This window comes from Nesoenas mayeri (genome assembly GCF_963082525.1).
Source record: "Nesoenas mayeri genome assembly, chromosome: 1".
Classification (NCBI taxonomy): Eukaryota; Metazoa; Chordata; class Aves; order Columbiformes; family Columbidae; genus Nesoenas; species Nesoenas mayeri.
Window position 1 is genome coordinate 196,990,483 of NC_137541.1, and position 15,676 is coordinate 197,006,158.

The 15,676-nt window shown below is 39.6% G+C and overlaps 1 protein-coding gene across 2 annotated transcripts in view; it reads right to left on the minus strand.

Annotated features, from left to right (window-relative positions):
• Nucleotides 1–10,916, minus strand: part of AASDHPPT (aminoadipate-semialdehyde dehydrogenase-phosphopantetheinyl transferase) — a 30,213-nt gene extending 19,297 nt beyond the window's left edge. The window contains exons 1-2 of one of the 2 annotated variants that reach the window (XM_080358907.1): nt 10,717–10,916; nt 9,429–9,654 (exon numbers count right to left, since the gene is read on the minus strand). In XM_080358907.1, coding sequence (XP_080215033.1) covers nt 9,429–9,654; nt 10,717–10,881 — 391 coding nt within the window. In that variant the 5' untranslated portion in view covers nt 10,882–10,916. Of the gene's footprint in view, nt 1–9,428; nt 9,655–10,659 lie in introns of both variants that reach the window. The other variant, XM_080358908.1, reaches the window with a different exon arrangement.
• Between the last annotated feature and the right edge of the window lie 4,760 nt (nt 10,917–15,676).

Consider the following 15,676-nt stretch of genomic DNA (forward strand, 5'->3'; position numbering starts at 1 on the left):
CGGATTGGATTTAAAACAAACAAACAAACAACAACAACAAAAAACAAAAATAAAAACCAAAACCAACCAAAAAAACCCCCACAAAACTGAAGTCACAACCTATTAAATGTATACATCTGATCAATTTACAGACAAGTAGTGTAAAGTCTGAGACAGATACAAGCTTTTTGTCACTTGTTCTGAAAATATAAAAATAAATGCCAGATCCTCTCAAATTCTGTTCACACTCCAGTTTACTTTTATATGTTCTTTCTATGCCAAATATTCAACTGTAATATATATTTGCCATTGAAGAGCTTAATGACATAATCACATCTGGGTGCAAGTGTCTGGTTTTGGCTTGCTCCTGAGTAGAGAAAATAAAAGCATTTTAAATAACCAGGGTCTTGATGATTAAGATGATTGAGGAACCCCAAATTCTTCAAACAAAATGTACTTACTTATATGTAAACAGTAACAGCAAAAAAGATGATGAGTAGTAATAAAATAAGAAACCCCTTCTTAACTGGTCTATGTCAATATTTGTAACTTTTACTTGCTTAAGCTCTTTCCAAGAGGTTGTATGACCACAGCTATCAGAGCTCCAAGTAGCCACAGTATCTTCACGAAAAAGTAAATTACCCCACGAAAATGGCATTTTGAACAGTTTTCCCTTATAGAACATATCAAACAGTTAAAGCAATCATTCCATTTTGGCAGAGCGGCAGGAACTCTTACTTCTTTTCAACACTCATGAGATTATGATCCATCACACTAAAAATAAACACGAAACCCAAAACCACAAATAAACATAAAAAGAGACTTTCTTTTATAAAGCCATTATGGTTGCAAGTTTTGAGGATGCAACTACAGATGAAAAAAAAAGGTCAAAAAAAGTCAAATAAGCTCAGATCTCTTCAAGAGTAACAGACACTTAGGAATAGAACATGTTTTAATGAAGCTAGATCTTCTTTTGTCACTCTAAAAAGATAACAAAAACCTCAGATGTTGCTACTGCAAGAGCACCCACATAAAATATACATCCCTGACCATCTCTAGCCTTACACTACAGTGGTACTACCAAGCCACCAGATCTCTCAAACATTTTATTACATTTTATGAAATAATGTACTAGAGGGCCTATATATATATTTAACATGTGTGTGTACATGTATATCTACACAGACATATAAATACATATATAAAAGAGCATAACACACATACACTGGTCTGCATGTATATACACATACATACATATGGATGTATATATGGTGCTGCTGTCAGACACATGGAACTTCCAAGACAAGGGGGATGACACCCAGATCTATCTTCATATTAAATCAGATATACCACAAAACAACATTATCCACATGGTATCACTACTGTGCACTGCCAAACCATAAAAGTATTAAGACAGTAGTAGGAGGAGTGGAGCATCTCCCTTATGAAGAAAGGCTGAGGGAGCTGGGTTTCTTTAGTTTGGAGAAGAGGAGACTAATGGGGGACCTTATTAATGTCTACAAGTATATAAAAAGTGAGTGCCATGAGGATGGAGCCAGGCTCTTCTTGGTGGCAAACAATGATAGGACAAGGGCTAATGGGATCAAGCTGGAACACAAGAGGTTCCACTTAAATTTGAGAAGAAACTTCTTCTCAGTGAGGGTGACGGAGCACTGGAAGAGGCTGCCCAGGGGGGTTGTGGAGTCTCCTTTCCTGGAGACATTCAAAACCCACCTGGACATGTTTCTGTGAGACCTAACCTAGGTGTTCCTGCTCTGGCAGGGGGGATTGGACTGGATGTTCTTTTGAGGTCCTTTCCAATCCCTGACATTCTGTGATCTGTGCTCCCAAAGGAGCGTCCTGGCCCTGTCCATACTGTGATACTGTGAAATGGCAGTTCAGTGAAAATGTGATTATAGGGTGAGTATTCCCAACTCTAAGAAACTACTACCACTGAAGAACCTGGGGTGTATCAGGATCTACTTGGTATATAAACGTTATATTGGACAACAGAGGAGGAAAAAAGCCAATTCCCAGTACCTAAGTCATGTTCATCTTCCATATGAATTTGACTACATGATACATACTTCCTAACACATCCTTGATTTGAGTAATGCAATTTTCCCCTCCCCTAGGAAGCTCTGCAACCTTAGAAAGCACAATCTGACTCAGACTGAGCTGGTTTCTCTGAAAGAGTCTGATGAGAGATCTCGCTTCTAAATTTGGTGTTTGGTGTGGAATTGGTCCTCACAATTGAAAAGCACACACTCTGCAAGTACGTCCTTCTACATTATGATTTCCTACTGCAGTAATGAAGCCACTGAACAAGAGTGGCAGAAGTCAGGACACTGCACAGAAGCCTATCCCAGAACATGAATCTCATAGTCAAGTGCAGTAAAAAGGTCCCTTATTTTCACACTTAAAACATACCCACTTCTGTGTATACACCATCACAGAATCACAGAATGTTAGGGACTGGAAGGGACCTCAAAAGATCGTCTAGTCCAGTCCCCCTGCCGGAGCAGGAACACCTAGATGAGGTTAAACAGGAATGTGTCTAGGTGGGTTTTGAATGTCTCCAGAGAAGGAGACTTCACAACCTCCCTGGGCAGCCTGTTCCAGTGTCTGTCACCCTCACTGAGAAGAAGTTTCTTCTTATATTTAAATGGAACCTCCTGTGTTCCAGTTTGCACCCATTGCCCCTTGTCCCATCATTGGTTGTCACTGAGAAGGGCCTGGCTCCATCCTCATGACACTCACCCTTTTCATATTTCTAAACATTAATGAGGCCTCCCCTCAGTCTCCTCTTCTCCAAGCTAAAGAGACCCAGCTCCCTCAGCCTTTCCTCATAAGGGAGATGCTCCACTCCCTTAATCATCTTCGTTGCATCATTCTTCCCTCCCTTTCCCTTTCAAAACAAAGTCCAAGAAACAGAACAAGATGATCAAAGTGGTATTCGTGCTTAAAATTTGGAAATCAATCTCTCCTATATAATCATGAAAGTAACCACATATGAACATGCTTAAGAAAAAAAACAAAACCAAAAACAAAACACACACACACACAAAAAAAAAACCAACACAAAAAAACCCCACCCAAACCAACCAACAATCCCAAAATACAACCAACCAACCCACAAAACCACACACAAACAAAAAAAAAAACCCCAAACATTGCAAAGCCATTTGCTTTGCCAGCAGCTGAAAGATCAACTTCTGCAGAGCTCCAGAGCAGCCACTGCAGGGATTGTCATTTATCCAGCCAATGGGAGAGACACAAAAAAAAGATGCAAGAGGAAGATAAACGTATTGCAAAACAGCAAATGCAGAGCATAGTCCACAACTGAAAAACCAATGAACTTAAATGGTCCGTTCACCTGCATCAGCTCTATCTACTCTTGCAGATACTATCTCCAAGTGTCTGCTACGTTTTTATTAAATTGTTTTTTACTATGAAAAAGATCTAGATATTTAATACAAAACCCAGCAATTCTGATGAACAGATAGGAAAACTATACAGGGCAAGAAACAATTTTTTAATGCACTCCATAACTGGATTTTCCATCAAAATGCAACACAGCAGGTAAACAGGCATGAATGCCTCGAACTTAGAGTATCAACCTGATTTAAGAAAACAGCTACTTAAAGAAGCAGCACAAGTCTCCTACTCCTAAACTTTCCTGAAAACCTGACATGACAACTGCAATCTATCACCTTTCGTGAGGAAATATAAAAATATTTGCGTTGTTAAAAATCAGAATTTCTCTTAGAAAGGAAATAAGCCAGGGAAATCCAGCTAGGACTGGTTTTTTTTAAGGTTACTGAAGGGAGGTGTTAAATATTTAAGATATGTTTCTGCCATTTCATAAGTCAGCCTAAAAATCTGCAAATCTGTCTCTAAAACATTGTCTCTCAACCTTGAAACCAGTAAGAGCTCTAAACTAATCTGCACAGATAACATTCAAATAAGCTTTTGACAACACAGAATAAAGACAGCTTCTATCTTCCAATTCTTGCAACAAATACATATATCTGCAGAACTGAAGCTATTCGAAATGGGCAGTGCCAGCAAGAAACTCCTTGAAAATCAAATTCATAATACCTACATAATAATTACTTTACCTTGGCCCTCCTGTCACATCTTTCTGCTAGACTTCCTTAACTTGGAAAGCCAAAGCTGTTATTAATGTGGACTGAGAAAAAAAAAAATATTAGTTTTGTTTAAAAAAAAAAACAAAACACAAAAATAAATTCTCTTCAGCCCCTCATTTTGAATGTATAACTTAATTTCACAAAAGACTAATTAAGGAATAAATTATGATATTATAAATTCAGTATGCAGAAGGACACTTCAGGGGAAAAAAAAAACAAAAAACAAAAAACAAAACAACAAAAAACTGAACCAAACCAAAACCAGAGAGGTGCTCTTATAGTTTCTCTTTGTTCCACCTCTTATATTTACTAAAAGCTCCTGGTTTAAGTTTTTTGTTTTCGTAATTGTTAATTTATCTCTCATTTTCAACACATCTATTTTCCACAAATTCATTTTTACAGTTCTGCATTTTGCTATTGGTTTCTATTTTAAACCAAATGGTTTTATGATTTCCTATTAAAAAAAAAGTCACGAAGGACTAAGATAGGCTTTAGAAAGAAACAATTTCCCCTGAAAGAGGAGATTCAATCACAAAATCAAATTTTCCTTTCACATTTTATCAAGTATTTGTGCTTAATCCATTACCAGAATGTGCAAGTGTTTTTACAAACATGATGTAATTCCAGGTTAAAAGACTGTTAGAAATGTGACTGAATAGAGCACAAGAATGAAACTTTTATCTAATATATGTATTCCTTAAGAGTATGTTTAAGATAGCTGTTTCTTCCCATTTTCTAATACAACAAAGAAAATCCTCCCTCTTTACTTCAGTAAGGGCATATGACTACTATGATTTGTTAGTTCAACAAGTATATTAGCTAACTGTATGGAAGATTGCAGACTGATTATGAAAGATCAGGAACAAACTGTTAATTTATTTACTTTTGTAATTCCATCTAAACTAAAAAATTACATTACTGAAAAGAAATTCACTTCCACAGCAGGAAAGCTCTTGAACTTCAGATCTCAACTTTTTTCAAATGCTCATAGCAATTTTTTTAAGCTATAATTATTTCCTAAATCTCTGTAAATGTTCTGCTTTACAGGGTTTAAGTCACTGGTAAATCAACATCCCACTCACTACTCAAACCAAGTTGATACTTGTTGTAAATCTTGTCCATAAGTTAAAAATCAAATACATTGCCATAAGCTGAGTTTTTCCACAGGAGCTAGTAGTACTGTGAGAATCCTTCTCATTTATTTTGTGAAAGGGTTAAAATAATTTTATACACATTACTTCTCTTGCCAAATAATGTCCACAATCACTCTCATTAACAAATTTACAGTATAGTGTGCATTTTCCCAAATGACTCAAGAGTTCATCTTAAACTGATCTAAGAGAAGAAAAAAAAAAAATCACTGTTCTTAGTAATCCTTCGAAAACAAGTAAATCAAAAGCCTGATGTAAATCTACAACAACCTGCCTGATAAACAAGAAGCAAGAACACACAATACCTAAAGACAACATTTTCCTCTTCTACCATCACTTAATTATTTAGTTCAATATCTGAATAGAGGAAAAAAACATGACAAACTGTTGCAGACCTGTGGAATTTTTGAAGAACTGTCTCTATTTGCACTGCTAAGAATAGCTTCTTGTGTGGCCTGCCTTCACCTTCTAAGGCTATGTCTTGCAGTTGTTTCATTTCTCAGATTTTAATGATATAGTAAAAGTAATATGGAAAGAGGCGGCTTTTTATTCCACGTAAGTAAAAAAAAAAATAGATAGCACACATTAAGAAGTGACATCAAATGTTTATGTGCACCAAGTCTCCCTGCTACATGCTAACACACAATTTAATATCCTATTTCTCAAAACTTTCAGCTGCATGATACTCTCTTGTATATTCGTACTGCATACTTTGTTCACTGGTTGAACAATAAAGGAGTATAAGACCCGGAATACTGAAGACCCTGATCAAGGTTCTGTTGGGTAACATCACAAGATTAAGTACTTTGTATTTAAACAACCATTTGAAGAAGGAAAAAAAAAAATAAAGGAAAGAAATCAGAATTACTGTAATCTACTTTGTACATAGGGAACTCTGTCATTGTAGCTATTCCACAGAAAGAGATTTATAGTGGATTCACTCTCAGAAATATAATGTACTTTGCAACTGCAGAGCAAGAGCACCACACAGTGGAACTATCAGATAAAACAATACTGGCAAAGTTACGTGTTCATAGCACAGAAGTAAAACCAGTTCCATGTAATTTTACTAAGACAAAAGTCTTTCTTAGAAAAATTTTAGGTGAAAAAACTGCTAGCTTAATTTCATATTACAGAGACTATAACTTAAAATTATGTCCTTAATATTGCTTATTTGCTGGCTCACATTCCCAAATACAATTACTAAGTTTCTATTACTATCATGTTTCTTTTTAATAAACACAAATTATAATTCCACAAAAAGGAAGTTGTATGGCCATAAACAAAACCTCTTTAAAATCTAGAGCCTTTCTAAAATTAATTCATAAATACTTATGTAAAGTTACATAATATGGAAAACAATTGCACAACCAGGCACTGACTCGCTTATGACAATTATTTCTATGCATAATGTCAAGCATTGAAGTCCCTTTCTCTCCTTGTCAAAAGATAGAAAATATGTATACAAGCTGTTGACAGCTAAATTACTTCAGGAGAGACTATGCAGAACTTCAGATATCTGAAGAACTTCAGATATCTGAAAGGAAAACCAGAAATTTTGCAATGATGCATTTTTTACTCCTCTGTATACACTATGAAGCCTGCCACCATGAATTCAGACAGCAGATACAGTGGCTTGCCCTAATAGCCCCTTTTTCTGTTAACATACATCTAGATCTCTGACAAAAGAGGGAGATAGATAAAGTAGCCATGGATAAAAGACCCATGCTCAGGAGTCCATGTTCAGGAAATTCCAGCAGGCTGCATCTGTCACTAACTTGTTTCAGATTGGTCATCTGCATACATAATTTTTCAATATCACTTTATTACAAAAGCACCAATTTAATTCCATCATTTACTCTTTGGAATCACAAGCATCTCCAGAACACCCACCGAAAACACTGAAGCATGTATCAGATCTCAAAGCATTATTTAGTCTCACCAGCTCATTCACAAATTAAATCCATGCAGCTGCTGAGTGCAGCTGCCCAGGGCGACATTTGCTTTACAGTAAGAGGTCAGGACTGCTGCCATCAACAATTCTAGGACACCTTGCCAGGAGACTCTCCTGCTACTGAAGAATTTAAAAAATGAATGTTGTATCTAACCCCTGTTTTTACTTAACTAAAAACTGAGTTCAGCTTTTCCTACATTTCTGCTGAGATGAAACTCCTTCATACCAAATCCTACTCTGAACTTCAGATTCACTTTGTTATTTGTGTATCCTGGGTCAGGCAACCAAAAAGCTACATGAGAGAAACAGAATAGCAACCAAAACATCATTGATAGGATGAACTCAAGATATTTTTTTCCTAAATTTAACCTGCTAAAGGTGATACAACTACGGGTAAGTGACAATATATACTGACAGCCTTTGATTCCACACCTCTCATGATAGCAGTGATCAGGGACACTGAATGAAGAATACACTCACACACAAGGTGAAAGAACCTTGATTTGTTCTGACGGTGCCTGCAGAATAAGCAATAGATCAATGGACACTGAGTTATCCACTATTTCATTGATTCAACATGAGGGGAAAAAAAGAAGGGAATACTGAATAAATAAGAAAAAAATGCAAGAGAAAGGGAGGAGTAGAAATGAGATATTTTTTTTTTTTTTTTAATAAAGACAGCTAATATTGAAGTTAAAAGATTCTATTAACTGAAAAAACCCTAAAATTATATTCTCTCACACAGTTTAATGCATTATATTCAAAAATGGAGGTGGAATATGAATACAGGCTTCTAAAGCAACATGTAAAGTTAAACCTCTACTCTTCACAGTTATTTCCTACTTTCAGGAGAGTTTAACACATTTCATAAAACTTGTCAGCTGGACAATGTGTCTTTAAAATGCCAGCTACATTTCCAGCTGCATAAAATGCCAGCAGAGGATGCAAGAAATCCCTTCCTCCACATATATCATGTATAAATGACTTTCAATTTCTCATTTACCATGAAAAGCTTAAAATACAAAGAAGAATATCTGAACGTTTTGCTTTTCATTATTTACCTGCTGAAACAGGAATTATTTTTCAAATTAGTAATTAGGGAGCTGACCACCACCTTTAGAGTGAGGGTTTACAGTAGATAGAAGTGAGTCACAGAGAACTTCACTAAGGATTGCAGTACAGTTTCGGTGCACCTCAGCTAAAACATGTCAATGCAAAAATGTACACTCATAATAATCATTAAAAAGGTATAAAGCAATCAGAGCAGAAGTCATCCAGTCAGGGTTTATTTCAATCTTTATCTTAATACACAAATTATTTTGTCGCATAAAATGCTGGGCAAATTGAAGACTGCAAAGAGAGGTTTCCTAAGAACACTGCTATTACTGTCACATTTGGTTAAACAGTTGAGAAGGATTCTCAAAAACTAAAATTCCAGTAAATTGTAAATCCCAGTATATTTCTCCCTTAATCCACTCATGCATCTATGAACTTTTGTGAACCAGATGATCTTTGTAAAACTGTATTTAAAAATACACTTTGCTACAATTCTAATGGATAATTTGTGTCCTGAAGTTCACTAACAGTCAGGTTAGCACAACATTCCATACAAACACAGAGGCCAACAACTAAAGCTTGCTAAGTTTTGTTTTTTACCAGGGGCCCCTCAAATGTTCCCTCCTCGTGATCCCCTTTCACTGAGGCATCCTGCACACTCACAGTGTATCTCCAATGCCAGTTTGCTACACTACTGGGCCTGGTGTTCACACACATAACATCCACATTTATGGGACAAGGGAGTAACACTCACAGTGTATAAAGCCCTCATGGGTATGGATCCCACTGTTGCTAGTTGGAAAGTTTTCCCAGCTTCTACTGGACAGCAAACCCATAATTAAAATATCTGCAAATATCAGTCCTGTCAATATCATAGCAGGATTCCTGACCACGTTTTTCCAGTGTTCTGCTTTTCTAAACTGGAAATATATCTATACGTAGCATAACAGAAAACCCCAAATAAACATCCAAGACTGCATTACACAATTAAAAAAAAAAAGGCAAATACACCATACATTCCTTCACTCTCTTCTAATTACCCTACATTTCTAGGACACAAACTGGTTCTTTGTGAAATATTAAAATGTTCTGCACTTAAAAACTACACAATCCATTTGGGTCACCATAACGCATTACCTGGTAAACTAGTCTTCATAATATCAATGCCAACTTGAAGCTCAGGCTCAGCTGCAAGAACTGCATAATCTCCTTGATGAGAGACATTGAAGTTGTAACTCGAATGAATACTGAATACATTATTTGCCAAGAAAGGTTTTCCTTTTGATGTCCTTTGCAAGTGTATTTCATTCCAAGGTATGCACAACTTTTCTGCAACTAATTTCCGCATCAGCAGGCGACCAGCCTATGAAATAAAATGGAAGTGATTCATACAAAACTATTATGCTATGCGCAAAGTACCCATGGTTGCTAGAAACCCACCTGTCTTAAAAAAAAAAAAAAAAAAGCCTTATTATTGCAAATATATTTTAGCCAAATTATTTAGATTTCTTATATAAATGCCTGTGTGAAGTAAATTGAATCAAAAGTTCAGATCCAAATACAGAATACACTTGTTATCACTATTAAAACACAGACAACACAAGATTCAATGAAAAGCAGTCTCAGTCTAGAAGAATCCCTTCTTTACCTTATTCACTTAGGATACTTTATTGCACAGATGAATACTTTTTATATCACACTGAACAGTAAAACTGTCTCAACAGGTTTCCTTTCAGTACATCCATTCAGTCACTTACATGCCATGCTTAATGAAATACTGAACAGCTAAAAATGATGAGTAACTTCTTATAGACTAATTAGCAGACATCTGTATTACTACCGCATTGTTATGTGAGATTTAAAACCTGAATTAATTATGTAAACCAACTTCACTCTTGCACACATTACACTATCGTGTTCATGTACAGTCTCTTAGAGTACGTTGATACCTCCTAACAACATCACGACATAAAGCTTGTGGAGTCTTTCAGAATAACTACTACCAGCAGACTGCAAACGTCCATTTTTCCTCCTAAGTGAAGGTGAAAGTAGAGCTTGCAATTAATACTTTACATGCCCTTGCAGGGCTGCATACTTTCCTACGAAAAGTGAGGAGTTTGGGCAATACTCAATCTGCAGAGAGGCAGCGGCGTCCCCACGGGAAAGGGCCGGTCCCGGGGCCACGACGGCGACTGAGGGGGCTCCTCAGTGGAGCCGCCCGCGCCCTACAGGGCCCCCGGCAGGCTCCACAGCGGCCCCGCGGAGGGTCGGGCCCCCCGCCCACACCCGCACCTGCCGCAGCAGCGGGGAGGGACGAAGCGGGGGCTCCGGCCAACGCGGTGCCCTGTGTCCCGCCGCGGGCTAACACGGCCAGCCCTGAGGAGGGGAAGCCGCCCCCCGCCGTGCCCACCCCCGGCAGCTGTACCAAGGCGGCTTTGGCATCGCGGGCAAACACAAACTGGCCGATGCGGTCCTTCTCCTCGGGCTGCACCAGCCGCGCCGCCAGCAGCCACTCCTCGCGGCAAGGGCGCCAGGCAGCGCACGGGAAGGCCCAGCGCACGCTCCCCATGGCCGCGCTCCGCGGCGCCATCCGACGACAGCGGGACACTCTCCCGCCTCTCAGCCGCTCTGCCTCAGGGCCGCCATCACCGGCCGGCGCAGCCCGCGCATGCGCACCCACTCCGCCGGTGGGTGGGACGGAGAGACTCTGTGGAGGCACAGCGGCCAATCCAGTATCAGAGTACCTGTGAGTGACAGGGGAATGCGCAAGGTCTCGACTTATCAGGGGAAAGGCGGTGCCTGCGGCTGAGACACACCCGTGGTGACGTCAGCGAGCCAAGAGAGGAACCCGCTCGGGAGGATGGGCAGGCTTTCATTTGGATTGACGGCCGGAAAAGCCATTCCGAGTGCAAGAAACGAGAGAATGACACCGGAAGAGGCCAATCCGCTGGCGTTGCTGCTGCGGAGGGTGGGCCAGACTGGTCGGCGAGCTGCTGGTGTTGGCTGCAGGTGGGTGCGCGCTGTTCGTGGGGAGCGCTAAGCGGGGGACTCGCTCTCCGCCGGTTGCGGAGAGGCGGCAGCGCTGGAGACCGCCACATCCCGTGGCGGGGCCCCGCGGTCGCGCTGTGAGAGCAGGGGAATCGCTTTGCACCATCCTGCCCGTCCTGTCAGAATTAGTCCTCAGAATGAACGCAGGCGTCGCAGGGCGCATGCGCGGGGGGCCTGGGCATGCTCAGTAGCGGCGCTGACGCCGCTGCCCTCCCTCCCGCGGGCGGGGCGAGGGGCGGGAGCATGGTGGGCAGCTCTGGTGCTACCACTGACGGGCTGCGGGAGCGGGCTGGCACCGGCAACGACCGGAGTAGCAGTGCGCTGGGAGTGGCTGATAACCCCGGCCATGCCAAAAAGGACTTATTTCCCTGTAACTTCTGGCCGCCCCCGGCTTTATGCGAGACAGGGCCGCGTTTCCCCGCTGGGGACAGTGACCGCTCGCGGCTCCGTTACCGGCAGGTGGTTCCCGCAGTGTCTCTGGCCCCATCGATTACCTCAGTTCCAGAAGGACAGGGAACTGCTGGAGAGAGTCCAGCGCAGAGCAACGAAGATGATTGAGTGGAGCATCTCCCGTATGAGGAAAGGCTGAGGGAGCTGGGTCTCTTTAGCTTGGAGAAGAGGAGACTGAGGGGTGACCTCATTAATGTTTATAAATATGTAAAAGGTGAGTGTCAGGAGGATGAAGCCAGGCTCTTCTCGGTGACAACCAATGATAGGACAAGGGGCAATGGGTACTTACTGGAACACAGGAGGTTCCACTTAAAATTGAAAAGAAACTTCTCAGTGAGGGTGACAGACACTGGAACAGGCTGCCCAGGGGGGTCATGGAGTCTCCTTCGCTGGAGACATTCAAAACCTGCCTGGACAGGTTCCTGTGTGACCTCATCTGGCTGTTCCTGCTCTGGCGGGGGGATTGGACTGGATGATCTTTTGAGTTCCTTTCCAATCCCTGACATTCTGTGATCTGTGCTCCCAAAGGAGCGTCCTGGCCCAGGCAGAGCTGATGCAGGATGGGAGCTGTAGCAGTGGAGGTGGCCTCTGTGTCTTCCCTGGGTCTGGCTGCTGTGTGTTCACTGGAAAAGAGGAGGCAATTGTTCACAAGACAGATGCAAAGTGCTGCATCACCCTAGTTGTAAGATTATGTCCAAACAAAAGGCTTTTATTTCCTGTGCTCTTTGTTCTGCTAAGAACTGTAATGGTGGTCAGAACTGGATTCCTGTGTGCTCTCAGTTGCAGGCCATCTGAAAAATATAAAAAAGTAATAATTCTCTTTCCTTCTTGGTTTTGAAGTTGGGCCATGGCTAAAAATTGAATGTCTATTTGAAAATGTATGACCGTTCTTACTGTTCCTTGCCTTTAGAAATATTTATGCTTTAACCGTTCTATATTCACCATTCTTCATAAGGGTGGTGAGGCACTGGAACGGGCTGCCCAGAGAAGCTATGGTTGCCCCATCCCCGGGAGCGTTCAAGGCCAGGTTGGATGGGGCTTTGGGCAACCTGGTCCTAGTGGAAGGTGTCCCTGCTATGGCAGGGAGTATGGAACTTTAAGGTCCCTTCCAATCCAAACCATTCTATGATTCTATGTACTAATGATGCAAAAATACAGAAAATTACATTATTTCAGGTATTTCATAGAATCTTGTTTGTTTGCTTTTGTTGTTGTTTAGCATTCCCAGCTCCCTGTTAATGTGAAAAAGTGCTATTTCTGCACAGGCCAGAAGAACTGCTGTCTTTCTGCCTAAAATAAATCTCAGTTATAACTGACTATAGGTTGGTCTTTGTAAATATTTCAAACACAGAAGTAACATTTGGGGGAAAGTGTTTCAATAGGAATCAGTAGTGTAATTCACATATTTTTAAGTATGATTCGCATTTTTAGTCATGACTTAGTCAAGCAAGGGACGTCATACATACTCCCTTAGGTATTATGTTTGCAAAGTTAACTGACAGCAGCAAACCCAAAGACAGCCCGGGAAAATGCTATTCACCAATATCATATTGTAGCTGAGGCTTACATTTCAAGCATTGTATTCTGCACATTTGAAGAAGAAATTGTGGCCATATCTATATTTACTTACTGATATGTGATAATACTAACGGAGCGCAGATCTTACCTTGGTCAAAACAAACCTTCAGCTTTGATTAGTAGGTTTGACTTGTCTATGCTTTCTACTTGTAAAGATGTAGCAGGTTTTTTCGCTAATGGATTTATTTTTTTTTTTTTTTTTTTTAATAAGCATCAACTGTAAGTGCAAAGTGAGGTTCAAGATGCATTTTATAATATGGAATATAATTATGAATATATTAGATATCCCACATTTTTATTATAAGTAAAACATACTATGATCATAAACTATGCTTAATTATTCTATAAGTATGCTCGATATTCCATGTATGTTTAAAAAAATCCACATATTTTAATGACATTCAGAAATGACAGACCACAGAACCCAGGAAAAGCAGTAATTTCATCTTCCAGTTATTATTTTTGCTAGAATAAGAAGTAAGCATGGCATTTTAATTCCATTTTTTCAGAAAGTGAAAATTACAGTTCCTGAACCGTTTTGGCTAAGGAAATAATTTCTAAGTGAACTTGGTGAATTTAAAAAAAATTAACTTTAGGATAAAAGCCAGTCAGTTTGAGTTCTTCTAAGTGATTATTTTCTTATCTTAATGGATTCATGTGTTTGTGAGAGGACATGCAATTAAAGATCCCTGCTTGCCGGGAGGAAATCTTCCACTTTGGAATGCCTCCACGAATCGGCGCAATTTCACTGTTTCTTGCTGGTACCATGCTGGGTCATTTTTTCATGCTGTTTTTTTTCAATCTCTTCTAAAGAGTCCAAACCTTTAAAGACTCTGTGTCACCTTTCATGCTTAGAATACTGTCTCAACATGTATTATTGATAAATGGCACTTTTGTGGATTAAATGTCTCAAAATGTCACATGCATCTTTTTTGATTATCTAAAAATGATTGACTGAAGTTAGGTTATTTATGAAAAAGCTGTGAGACTGAGTTGCATTGAAATTTCCAGACAGGAATCTGGAATTCTATTACCGTCTGTTTTCAATCTTGAACAGTCATTGACAGTCAAAACAATAAGACAATCTGAAAGTACAGAGCTTTGTACTTGGTATTTATAATTTAACACGTTTATAATTTAATTACATTTTAATCCATTGTGGTTTTAGTCAGCAATTACAAATGTCACCAAATCCTTTAGATACCTATTCCATTCATATTCATCTTGCTGCATAATAAATTAGGTGCTGTTAAATCAGAGATGTAGTGGGGAGTAGTGTCTTTAAAAATAGTTTACGTAGTAATAATTTCTCCCCATTTGAACAAATAAGGAGTGAAAATTGTAAATCATCTTAATGGGTATATTGTAGACTTAACAAAGTAATACTTGTTTTTAATATTAGATTTTAAAACGCTGACCTTGACATTTCCAAAATTTACATTAACTGTACAGTTAAATATTATATGGAAAAAAATCTAAAACTTCTCAAGAGAAAGGTATACAATTCCTTTATCTTTGCTGGTCTTAATTCTTTCTGCCTCAGTACATAAAATTTGCTGTAAAATACCAGCATTTAAGATTTCTCTTTTTTTAAAATCCTGCTATCTAGTAGGACATACCCTCCAAGGTGGGAGAAGGCTAAGTGACAAAGGTAATGTTCTCTGGAAGAACAATTTATTTCTCATAAGATAGCTGCTAAGAACTATTAAGAATCCATGTTCTTTTTTTTATTGCTGAGAGAGTGCTGTACAGAGAGCGCTGTAGCACAGCTATATTGTGCTTTGGGATAAAACAGATAGATCGTTTTATGATTGTTTGTAAATAGTAAAGTACCAAATAAAGGTTGAGTTTGGACTGTCTTTGGCAGTTGCATTGGTAGAGGAGAAGCCATCTACACACAGAATGTTATTTGTACTGAGTGCACACATGCCTCCTGTAAGATTGGTGTCCCTTGTGCTGGGAACCCTCTGGGGCTTCAATCCCATTACAAAGGTTCAATCATGTTTATTGGCAGGCAGGCGTGACCCTAACATGCCTTTCCTGACCAAGTAGTAACTTACGTACACATGATACTTAAGTATGCTCAATACTTTCTCAAAGCAACATCCCCCAGGCTATTACAAAGTCATATATATTTGTATATATTTTTTTTATCTTGCTATTATAAAGTGATCAAAACAGTTTGGTGTAAGTCCTCTCTCATGCCAGTCTGTACCCTGTGTCCTCATCTGGGTGTTCACGCTCCGTTCTTATTACACAGGCCCTTTCCCTCCCTTGTTTAATACATTTTCCTCTGTTATGCATTTAGA